This window comes from Phasianus colchicus, chromosome 14 (genome assembly GCF_987193195.1).
Source record: "Phasianus colchicus chromosome 14, bPhaCol1.hap1.1, whole genome shotgun sequence".
Taxonomy (NCBI): domain Eukaryota; kingdom Metazoa; phylum Chordata; class Aves; order Galliformes; family Phasianidae; genus Phasianus; species Phasianus colchicus.
In genome coordinates, this window is record NC_143449.1 from 4,565,366 (window position 1) to 4,577,805 (window position 12,440).

General features: G+C 41.9%; 1 protein-coding gene across 6 annotated transcripts in view; it reads left to right on the forward strand.

Moving 5' to 3' along the window:
* GRIA3 (glutamate ionotropic receptor AMPA type subunit 3) overlaps positions 1 to 12,440 on the forward strand; it is a 142,179-nt gene that overhangs the window by 96,656 nt on the left and 33,083 nt on the right. For all 6 annotated transcript variants that reach the window (XR_016470933.1, XM_090149996.1, XM_031602747.2 and 3 more), the window contains one exon: positions 9,001 to 9,377. Coding sequence is in view for 5 of the 6 variants with exons in the window: in XM_090149996.1 (XP_090006122.1) it covers positions 9,001 to 9,377 (377 nt within the window). In the remaining variant the exon portion in view is untranslated. The remainder of the gene's footprint in view (positions 1 to 9,000; positions 9,378 to 12,440) is intronic.

Consider the following 12,440-nt stretch of genomic DNA (forward strand, 5'->3'; position numbering starts at 1 on the left):
AAACAGTCTGGAATTGCCATTTTAGAAACTTCTTTGAAAATGCGAATTTTGGAATGCTGATACAATAAGCCAGATGGAAGGGGGAGAAAGTTGGCTTTGCAGAAAAGACTTTACAAGCTGATATTTCATCTTTGCTTTTCTTTCCCCCAAATGCTAATGAGATGATTTGTGATTCCACCCAAATCCTCCTTACAGTTTATTTTTAACAAGCTTTCCTTTATTAAAAATATCTGTATAGAAGTGAATGTTTCCATTACATCCTTTTGTTCCCTTGATGAGTGTAGTTTCTAAAAGTCACCTCAAAATTTCCCTACGATAACATCATATCATCATCTCTTGCAAAATGTGTGGTGAGATAACTCTTCAAATGAATTGATCTTTTTTAAAAGTAGTTGCTAGGTTTCCAAATTTTTTTTTTTCCTCTGGAGCCCTAATCCTTTATTACATACTTTCTAGCCTATTTGACTTCAAGTATTTTATGTGAATGACAGTGATTTTATGGTGTTGCGTTAATGGGAGGGAGGGAAATCTATTGTTGACCATAAACAGGGCTCTGGATCCTGGGGTTGTATCTTTACTTTCCTATTGCGTTGAAGTTTGACATTATCCAAATCTTTGAACATCCAGTGTCTCAGTTCTGTGATTTGGGAAAACTGTTTCCTTTCTTGGAAGTACATTAAGAACATCTGAAGGAAAGGCTTAGTTTAGTTTCAGGCATAATTGCATTGCAATGAAAACCTAAACCCTCGATTTCCCAGTGTGTGGTTCAAGAAATATCAAGAGTATTAGCCATAATTGGGTCCTTTTGATATATTTGCAAGTGACAAGCAATGAAACAGTTTATGCACTTAAAAGAAAAATCATATCATACACTAAAGACATGACAAAGGGAATCTAAAATTACTTCTAACAGCCAGGGCAAAAGGACCATCTACGCCAGAGGAAGAAAGGTGCAATAAGGGCCACTGCTTCTGGGATGGGAGCCAAGTAGGATTAGCCCATGCAGCTGCTGAGCAGTGCAAGATCCATCTGTATGAAGGGCCACCTGAACCCAGTCTTTGCTTGGATAAGCAGGCTCCCTACTGAAGCCTCTTCTCTAGCTCCCTGGGATGAGCCTAACTCAGAGCTTGCCTCCTGAGCATCAGACTGAGCCCTCTGGCCCAGCCGTGCCTGTCACCTGCCCACACCTGTGAAGTACAGCTTCACGGGCACTGTTGACCATACTTCAAAACAACCCCAAATCTGCCCAAGGTGGTCATTTCCCCACAAAAAGATCTGCTCCATTCAATTCTGACACAGTTTTCACCCATGCTTTCTCATTAATGAAAATTTGAGGATTGTTTCCCTCCCTGGCCCCCAACAGCTCCTCCTCGCACACTGTGAGCTCAGTTACTGAAGCCTCTTAACCACAATACTCAATTATTCAAAGGTCAGATGCATCCCTTGAGGTTTGACTGCAGACCTGGGTTAATGCTGATGGCTCCACGCTGCTGAGCAAGCTCCCATCCTGCTGATCTGAGCAGCCAAGCTGGAGAACTGTGTGCAGAAATCCACCTGGCTTTCTGCTAGCAGGGAAGCAGCCCCTGGCCTCTGAGCACAGACCTCAGGAGCCCCTCAGGCACTTTCCCAGTCCTGTTTGCTGAGATCATGAGATACCCTTGGCCCTTTCCTCCAGTTGTTGAAAGAGGGCAGTGTACAAGGATGTGCAAAAAGCCCTTTGAGAAGGAAGAGTACTCTAGATGTGCTAATTATTAGGAGCAACTGTCTCATTTACGTGCTGACTTCCCTTTATCTCTCCAGGGCTTAAAACTCTATTAGGGATCTAAAACTGTACATTTCCCCTAATGCCCTTGTAAGCCCTGTCTGCAAAATGACTGTCATATTTGGCTCTTCCAGATTCCATTTTGGGAAGACAAGAGGGAGATTAGATTTTAAATGCGTTTATTAGCATGTATAGAAGATAGACATGGGGGAATCAAAGGGGCCTGATTGGTTTTGGTACCAGTTACCCAGCAGCTGAACTGAGCTGTGGCAGAAAACAATCTTTTAGATTGCATTTGTCTCAAGTGTTTCATCTGTCAAACGCAGAACATTCCTGGCCCGAGAAGCATGCCACTGCCACCCACACTGCTGGGAAGTCTTACCAAGTATTTTTTAAACTGCAGTCTTTCTTTGCATAGACTCATGTGTGCAACCCTTTTCTAAAAGTGCTCTTAGCACAGCCATAGGAAGTGAATGGCTTGGAACTTTAATGCCAAAACCCTAATTAACTGTAATAAATGTTTAGTTTGTGCCAGTTCTTTATTGCCATTACTCCTGCTTCCTGTGGGATGCAGCATGCAGCCAGGAAGGTGCAGCCAGGTCCTCACAGCCTCCAGAGCCTACACAGGAGGGGTCTGAGTAGGGAAGATGTGGGGAAGGAGATGAGGAATGATGTAGTCCAGCGCTGCAGGCCCAGGTGACCAGCACAGTCCTGACCAGAGTGCAGGGCCAGCCTGAGCTCAGCACCAATGTGGCTAACTAGGGCAGTCCCAGGAGCACACATCACGTGGGACAAGCACACTAAAGCACTTTCCACTGGAGACTTTCTTCCTCCCCTGTCCCCTATAGTACTTCAGCGCTGGCTGGAGGGCACAAAGGCCTCCTGTGCTGTCAGCCAGGTCGACCTCAGCTGGCCCTGCTTAGACCTTTTGGTGTTGCTTTGCACCAGGCTGTGTGATAATCTGGCTGCAGTGCAGGACTTGATCTTGGCAGCATAGAGGTGGCAGCCCCAGATGCAGGGAGTGCTGGCCAAGCAGGTGTCCCCAAATGGCTTTGCTTCCTACCCAGAGCCCAGAAGTCCTGACAGAGATGAGCTAGGTTTTGATTTGTTAGCAATTACTAAAATGAAAATTGGTCAAGTTTTGATAAATTAAAAAATGTCATTTTAGGTGGAACAAAACCTTAATTTTGATCGTTTCCTGGTATCAAAATAAAACTTTACCTTCTACCATAAAAATGCAAATGTAATGCACTACTGTTTTTTAAACTAAGAGAAACTTCTAAAACATAATGGCAATATTTGACAATAGCAAAGTAAGTAGTGAAAGCTGTTTTCCTGGGCATTTTAGAAGAGTACTTTGCATTCTTAACTGAGACTGGAAAAACTTTAGAAAAGTATTTTTAACTCTTAACTGAAATTTGAAATACATCAAGTTAAGTTTACCTAACAATTAAGTGTTCCCAGGTCTATAAATGTTTTGTTTTAGTTGTGGTGGAGAATGGTGTCTAGTTCAGCCAGCAGCAAGCTCTAGGTTCTGGACACCAGGCAGCACCAGGACCACTTTGTCCCACTCCTGTGCAAACCTAAAACTTGCCATACACATGAGCTGTATTCCCCACTAAGATCTATGGTGCATGCTTATTAATGAAGCTAAATACCATGTTGTTAAGACAAGAATTATTCTCATCTCTCTACACAAACTACCACCCCATCCCAGTGCATCTTGGGGCAGCTCATCCAGATCCAGGGCCTGATCAGACAGACACCTGCCTTCTACACTGTGACAGCAGCCGAAGCTTTGTCAACTTGTGAGTGAGCCGCTGTATAAATCCAACCAAGGCAGGTGTTGCCGTCCCCACTCGGCGCTAACGAGCTGTCCTCTGCCAGCACCACCACAGCCGCCCCTCCTGGAGCAGGGCTTTGTGTGCAGGGCTCTGTGCCCGCCCGCCGCCAGCCCTTGGCACTGCTCTGCTCTCCTCTGCAGGCTTTGATTCCTTCCCCTCTCAAAGAACGCCGCTGTTCTGCTTTCACCGTGCCGCCAGGGAAAGCTCCCTCCCCGGGCCGATGCTTTCAAGTCACTGAGGCTAATTGAGAGTAGGCTGAACACGTCTCTTAATTGTAGCTACAAATGCTCTGGGAGTAGAAAGAGCGGACAGACCTTACAGCCCTTAAAACTCCCCTCAGGTGACAGAAGGTCTTTGTAAGAACCTTTCAATATGTAAAACAGCACCGAGGAGGTCCGCAGCCACAAGAAGCCGTTTGTAGCAAGGCTGCCCAGTCCTGTCTCTGCCCAGCTGGGCCCACAGCACGAGTGCTCTGCCTCTCACAGCAGCAGCAAGACCATGACTGCCATGGAAAGCCTTGGGGTAGCAGCTAGGGGAGGGCTGATCCCACTCCTCAGAGTGTCCCTGCTGGCTTCACCAGGGCGAGGCCCATCCAGCATGGCTCCCAGCTGCAGCTGCACCACGCCAGGGGGAGGCACAGGCTGAAAGCAGACCTGCCTCCACTTCTCCGTTTGCAGAAGACAGCGATAGTACCTCAGGAGGAACAGTGTGCATCCAAATTAGGCCTGTTTTGGACAAGGAATGCAATTAATGTCGACAAACTACAGCAGCCAAGGCCAACTGCAGTTTCAACACCGTAAAATGAGTTTTTTTCATGGCTCGGCTAATACGCAGTGCAACTTCAGTGCAGTTTGTTGCTGCGCTGATCTCAGCTGTTGTTTCTAAATGAGTGTGAGCAAGTGTGTTAGAAGCACAGTGCACTCCTGGTCTGGCCTTTCAGCACACCCTGATACCTGGGGAGATAGCGTGCTCCACTGACAAGGCAGCTATCAGGCACCACAGGTGAGGTGTTGCTCTGTCTGACATCCTGCACTGACAGTCTTACGCTGCACAGTCAGCCGTCTTCCCAGCACAGTCTCATCTCAGAAGCAGTCGGCACCTCTGGAGTGCTTGGGGATTTGGCTCCCAAAGGAAACTGGGCAGTGAGCACCAGGCACAGTGTTTTGGTGTGAGCACAGACTGCACAGTGAGTGCAGCCAGCACCAAGTTTCTTGAAAAGCCACGCACTAGTGAAGGAATTCTTCAGTTCTACAGGCATGAGCAACCAGAAACATGTACCAGCAGAAGCCTGCCCAGTATTTCTTCCTACCTCTAGTGCGTGTCTTTGAAGATAGTGAAATTCATCTTCAAGGCTGTAAGCAGATTTCCACCCCACCTTTCGGATTACAGAGGTGGAACATCTTATCACTTCTCTTTTTCTGCATGGAGGGATATATCCATTTAGTATTTTTCTCCCTCCCCTTAAGAGTTTTGAGATATGCAGCCCCCTGGGGTCGGCTTTGAGCAGAGTGGGCAGCACTCCGTGCTACATGTCCTCCCTAAATCCGTCCTCCCACACTGGTAGGCAGAGACAGAACAAGCCTCAGAGGAATCCATGACATTTCTCTCCCAGCTTAAATGCAGTGAGGATGATGTTTGAAACGCCATTAGTCATGAGTGATTAGCAAAGCTCAGTTGTTGAGGTTCTTAACTGCCCCCCCTCCAACTCTGCACAGGGTAAGGCATGTTTGCGGTTCTGTTGTGTTATTTTTAATCTAGTTCAATTTTTATGGGTTCTGCTTATCTGCAGCCATAATAAGAAGAGAGATTCACAACCATCCTGCAGTTATTAATGATCTGTGGGGGTGCTTAGAGCTTTTCATAAGCTCTCTGTTTCTAATATTATATATCTAGATAAATAGGCAGCAAGTGCTCTTATTTTAACTTCTCTGGTGTAACTAATAGTTGGGAACCAGGCTCAGGTGCTGCTGTCAGTGCCAGAGTTGTGGGTGGTTTCCTGAGATCCTATGTCTGAAGCCATGCTGCTCCCTTTGATGAAGACAATTGCTGTTGTATTCATTGAAGACCAGAGGATGTTTATTTATTGGTGTTCCCAAGATGTTGAATGCCTACCAAAAACGGTGGGAAAGCAGGAAGGCTGAAGTGTATTAGAAAAATAGGTATTTATCTTTCTGCTAATATTAATGTAATTTAAAATCATTTACAAAGAAATTCGTGCTTTGTGATACGAATGAGGACATGGTAGCAATCAGGCATTTAAAAACTGATTTGTCAGTGCTAAACAGAGCATCAGCTCCATAATCCCAAAGACCCCACAGGAGCATCCTGCATGAACCCAGATGTTCGTGAAGGAGATGCAGACGTTATTGCACGCTGCATCAGCACTTAGAAAGAACTCCACTGTGTCTCCTTCAGCAATTAATATATTACTTTGGGAGAATTCAATTTCTCTGAATCCAGGAAAATGCTACAGCAAATAATGGCACCTATGGCTGATCCAGCCCCTGACGAGCTGTCCCACAGCTGATGGCCTCGCGCAGGCTGCAGGGCTGCTTCCTCCCACTCCAGCTCCATTTCTCGAGCAGTCATTGCTAGGGGCTCTGCAGAGGTCCTCATCCACTCAGCTTACTCTAATAAGGATTAATTTGTAATTACTTCATTAGTTCAATTTGAAATACAGTAGTCGTGGTCAAAGTGCTTAGTCTTCCAGCCAGCAGTGGACACTGACGGCATTTAAAACAGATGTCCTGTGCGTATCTTATACTGACCGCAGACGTTTAGTGTTGAGCAGCAGTTCAGTAAGCAGTAGCTAAAAGACAAATATGTGTTTGGGGAGAATTCATCAGCGAGCAAGCTGCAGAATCATCCAGTCCCTTCCCTACACTCTACCCGTGTTCCCTCAGGTCTCTATTACTTCGGTTATTAACTCATTCATCTGCAAAGCTAGTAAACACTCAGCATCCAAAAGCAACTGGCACTTCTAGATGCATGCCACGGTAACAAAGATTTTTGCAGCAAGCAACCACAGATTGGGTGAGAGTTTTCTCCTCAAGGAAAGCAGTCACTCAAGGGGAAGGGCAATGTCCTGGTACGCATGAATGTCTAAAGGAGCTGAGGAGGGCTATAGCAAAGTACACCATGGGCCATGGTTTCCAAATGGCTTCCTTATATGTGTGGACGTGGCTTATTTGATTATTCCAAGCCATGAGTTTGTACACATCCCTCATAGCTGCAAATGCAGGTGCAGATGGTTAGGAGGCCTTCCTGAGGGACTGGAGGAAGCCTGGAGGTTGTGTGTGTGCTCATGGGGAATAGAGGCGAGTCCAGCAGGGCTGCCATTGGCCTCAGCTGTGCAGCACCCAGGGGTGCCTTGGGAACCAGGGTTGAGGGCAGGTATGGGGCAGAGAGGCGGAGATTGCCTTTATGAAAGGCCATTTCTGCTTATTAAACTTCAAATTAAATTAAATTAAATTAAATTAAAACCCACCACCACAAAGAAAACTAAACAAAACAATAAAACTGAACTTAGTAGATCAGGAAAACAGATCTTGGTGAAAGTCGAGTATATCAACATCAGATTTCCATAAAGCTATTTTAAATTATTTTATGGTACAGATTTTAATCACTTCTTATTAACATTTACAATTAATTTGTATTCAAACTTCTACTTAATTAGGATTTATTTTTCTGTCAGAAAGACATACACACTCACTAGTTGGAAACAAAAGTCTGATTTAAAAAGGTGCACAGTGATTTAGTTACTGGTAACTTAAGCTTTCCCTAAGAGTCACTTTTTCCTTCTGAAATTCTTAATTATCAACAAAAGGCCATCTTTAAGAGAATCAACATCATGAATAGTTACAGAATTGTTAAAAGTAGGCAGAAGATTACGAATAATGTATGTGGACTCTTGCAGTAAAGCTTCTTCTTAAAATGCAGCAGAAGAATTTTTTTTTTAAACATTCTAGTCTCCTCCATTGCAATTTCTGACACCTGCATGCGTACTTTGCCAAATCAAGGCTAGGTTGTCTAAACAGCGTGACTTGAATCTGGTATAAAAATACAGACACAATCATATATATTTTGAAATTCCATTATGGAATACTATTTTTAATCAAGTAACCAAGTAATTTTTATTGATTGATTGATTGATTTTCACTTCACATTCTTACCTTCCCTTGGAATTCAGGAAAAACATAAGGACTGAAATGAAAGGGTGTTGGTTCCAGACATTATCTCATTACAAATTGCCCTGGTGAATGACAGTGCAATGAGACAAGATTGTGCTTCCTATGATCCATCCTCAGAACAATGTCTATATTGCAGATCTGTAGACTTGAGATTCTGTGTAACAGAATGACATTACACTTTTGCTTTTTCCATAGATAATCTAGGCTATTTACTTCTCAGAGATTCACGGATCTGTATTACTGCTCTTAGTGACCACGGAAGGCTGCCTGGTTCCTATCACCCCACTATCCTTCCATCATCTTTCCTTTATTGTAATGGAGTTTCAGAGGAATATATGAATTATAGTGCCCAAATCCAGCTGAAATTCCATGACTAATTACTTATCTTAGGTTTATTTGGAATAATCAGTAAGGCAACAGAACTTGCTGCTAGAATGAGAAAGAAAGCATCCAAATATAACAAACACATAATTTGTCCAGAGTCCTGAGGACAGATGGACAGACACAGGTTGTTACTGGAAAATGACATAGAAGTCAAAAGGCAAGTGCTTGCCATGTTGCCATGTCTACCAGATATACAGGGACACGCTTGTGCAAGAAGGAAAGAACTTGCTCTCACACTTACCCAAGAATTATTTTTAACTCCTCTTCCCGGAATTAAAAATTTATTAACAACTTTTCCTAAATAAAAAGATTAAAAAGCCATCAAACAATCCACATAAATTTGAAATCCTTAACGCAATAGTTTCTTTTTTGTTTTTTTGGTGTTTTTTTTTTTTCCTATGATTTAAATATGTTTTTATGTGTTAAACATTATGTGACTGAATCAGACTACAAATTGCATTTTATATGTGGAATATATGCATTATCCTGAGAAGTACAACTTCAATTGCAGTTTCATTGTCCAGTTGAAATAGAGTTTATTCATCCATTTTAAATGAACAGAAACATAAATACACATTGGTACTGATCTCTTTCTCTCTTGAAGCCCTTGCACATATTTGACTGTAATTTTTCTTGTTAATAATTTTCTGTCGATATCACATATTCCTTAATCAAATTCAGTGATTGCCAAATAGGTTGAAAAGAAAATGCTTCCTACTCAGTTTTGTAATTCATCATCTGATTCATTAACCTGAGATTCTAGATTGTGATTATGTTGCAACTGTTTTGTAGCTAACTTGGCCTTGTTTTCCCTTTTCAGAGAGCAGATATAGCTGTTGCCCCCCTCACCATAACGTTGGTGCGAGAAGAAGTCATAGACTTTTCCAAACCTTTTATGAGCCTGGGAATCTCCATCATGATCAAGAAGCCTCAGAAATCTAAACCGGGCGTATTCTCTTTCCTGGATCCTTTGGCTTATGAAATTTGGATGTGTATAGTCTTTGCTTACATTGGCGTCAGCGTAGTTCTTTTCCTAGTCAGCAGATTCAGCCCTTATGAATGGCACTTGGAAGACGGCAGTGAAGAACCACGTGACCCTCAGAATCCTCCCGATCCTCCCAATGAGTTTGGAATATTTAACAGCCTTTGGTTTTCCCTGGGTGCCTTTATGCAGCAAGGATGCGATATTTCTCCAAGGTTTGTTTCACATCACTCCATCACCTTTTTGCATTTTATGGTCATTTTCTGATGCCATGGTGCATATATGTTCTATTTTCAAATTTATTTTTAATTCTAAATTTTTTGTTTTGACATTTCATTCAATGCTGAGCATCATCATCAAGCCACTATGTTTGCTAACAGTCACCTCCAGAGTGAGTGGCATTGCCTTATAATGCTGATTATGCATTTCTGCCAAACTTATATACACCATGCTAAGGCTGTAAAATGCATAGGGTTTTCTGTTTTCAGCAATGCTTGGAGGGCTACCGTGTTTTTGCTGCATATCTCATTTTACGGTCATCTCCTTGTTGCATAAAACATATTATGCTTTGCAAAATAAGAATTATTTATTTTTTGAAAAGTCACATGCAACAGCACTTTAAAACACCTCCACTGTCATGGCTTCTGCTAGATTTATTTATTTATTTATTTATTTGGCTTTCTTTTTTACCTAATTTCTCTAATTTTGTTCTTCTTGACCCATCCTTTCATTTATTACGTATTTGTGTACAACAGTGTTTCATACGTTCAGATCTGCACGTGCACCTATCAGCTATTACGTGCTGTCCTGTATGTATCATCATTTAAATCTAGTCCATCATCCCTATGCTCATAGTCAGTTTGGTCCAATAAGCATTGCCAGTTCCCATACTTTTGTTTTTATTCATGAAGACAGTCTTTCTGAGTAAGGCTTTGGTAAAGTACACTTGATGTTAGCTTCAGTTTAACAGAGAGTGCTGCTAACTATTGTGGAATTGTATTCCTTTTCCAAAAAAGCACTTTGAAAACCACCAGAGAATAGTGAAGTTCTCTCTAATTGAACAGTGCAAACCTCAAATGTATTTTGAATAGTATATACGTTACACTTCTACACATACACTGCTAAAATACTTTGGTGACATGCCTTTGATAAGCAGTCGAATTACCTACATGTAGTTTCTTAGTGATGGAACATTAATTCTGTTTTGTATGAAAATAATTTTAAATCCAGTTTACAGCTATTTTAATTATTAAAATGCCTGTGCAGTACAAACAGGATGCAGGATAACAGGATAAACAGGATAAAAAAGTTGCTAGTCAAATCAAGAGAGACAGGTATTTTGACTGAATGCTTGTCTTCAGAATGCACATTGGTAATTTCCACATTTGTGCTCACAAGTTACCAGGCTTTCCTAAGCTAATTAGTGGGAGACCTCTTGAATGGTCTCACTGCAGCAAGTGACAGAATCTCATGGAAGGAAGTTTCACGGAGAGTATCAAGATTTTCAGTTAGAATGTAAAAATGATTCTTTAAGGTTGTTGCACATTTAGATGTCCTAATTGCAGCAAAATCCAGGATTTTCAGAGATACTGGCATGTGCCTGTCAGTATTTGATGCAAGTCATTCACGTGTTTTAAAAGCTTTGATAGCAGCAGTTAGATTCCACATGCAGTTGACAGATGCGTATATATCCTATATAAGGCACGCACGTGGCTTTTTTGCCTGGACAGAACCCTGCACTATTTATTGTTCACAGCTCCCAGTGTTCCAGTGTGCTGCCTTGCTGTAGCTGTCAGCTTTCTCCTCGTGTTTATACACTGCGTTTCTGCTTTATTCCCAAATTCTGTAATGAAACTTTGCCTTTCTTTCTGCAGTTAAATGTGATGAGTAGTGCTAGCATTTAAATTGCTGTTGACCATGTGTGTGCCCAATATGAAAGACCGGGAAATAAGCACTGGGACATCACATGGAAAGCTGCAGGCATTGCACTGTTTCCACTAGGTCTGTTTATTGACTGCAAATTGAAGTCCATAGGATTTTTGTTAAGCTCTCATGTGATCTTTGACATGTTCGGCCGTTTACTTTATATAACAAGTGGAACATACTCTATTTTTTTCAATACTAACATGATAAGTGCCTTGGAAATACCTACCAGAAAAAGAGTTAGCGCTAAACCTGTTTATTTTATCTGTCCATCAAAAGCTCTTAACTCAGTACCACTGTGTGGTCCTCATTAGAAGACATTGTCTGGCAATTTGTTATCTTTCATGATAACGAGGTCCAGGCAGTTATGTGCACTGTTACTGAAAAAAAAAAAAAAAAAAAAAAGGGAGATTGAATACCTTGGTTTCAATTCCAGAAACACCATTCCTTTGACTGATAAGTTGATTTAGGTTTATTTAATGTCAAATTTCTTCTCCGTTTAAGAAACTATTCCCAAGTATTCCATTCTGAATCCAGATCTTTGTAAGGTTATGCCATTCACAGTACATTGACTATATGAATGTTTCATACTACTTTATTGCCATTAAAAAGGGCTTCAGTCTTCCATTGTGAGTTTTGTCTGAATAAATTTCTTATTCGAGAGCACACAGCACTTGTAGAGAGATGCCGACAAGCAGTCTGGAGAGATCACTTTTGTACTTGCTGATAAAGGCTCTTTCAGCTGCCTTTGTGCGGAACAGCTGTGACATCTAATGACTAGTTAGATCTGTCCTCGGTGAGTATGCTGTGTGGATATTCCAGAGGATATATCCCTGTACTCTCCTCTCTGTATTTAATAGGAGTCATCTCAACTGAGTCAGAAGGCAGCCAAAGGATGGTGGTTAGCTCATCCCGCGATGGAAGCAGCATTTGTTCCAGTGCTTTTGTTCTGCTATCAAAGGCTGCTGTGTTTTCTGCTTAGTGAGCTATAGTATTGAAAATTCACTTCTGATGGCTCAAAAGCAGATTATTAAATTTGCTTTAATGTAAAATGTGGACAGCAAATGGAATCAGGAGAAAGCAGTCGAATTTGTAACACTGTTCGGAGCAAAAGTATCTTTGAAATCTGTGTGAGACCATATATTTTCATTTTGCTCTTTATTCATGCAGAACAAAGAGGATAGATTAATTAATTGCTGATAGGAAAAGACAGGGGGTTTCATTAAAAATTATTGCAAGAAGTTGGTCATTTAAGAGGGTATATTTCTAGATCCCTATTTTTGTAGCAGAAGGCTCAAGAGACTCCTATTAAAGACCATGGGAATGACTGAGTGGGAGTTTTGGAACGACAACAA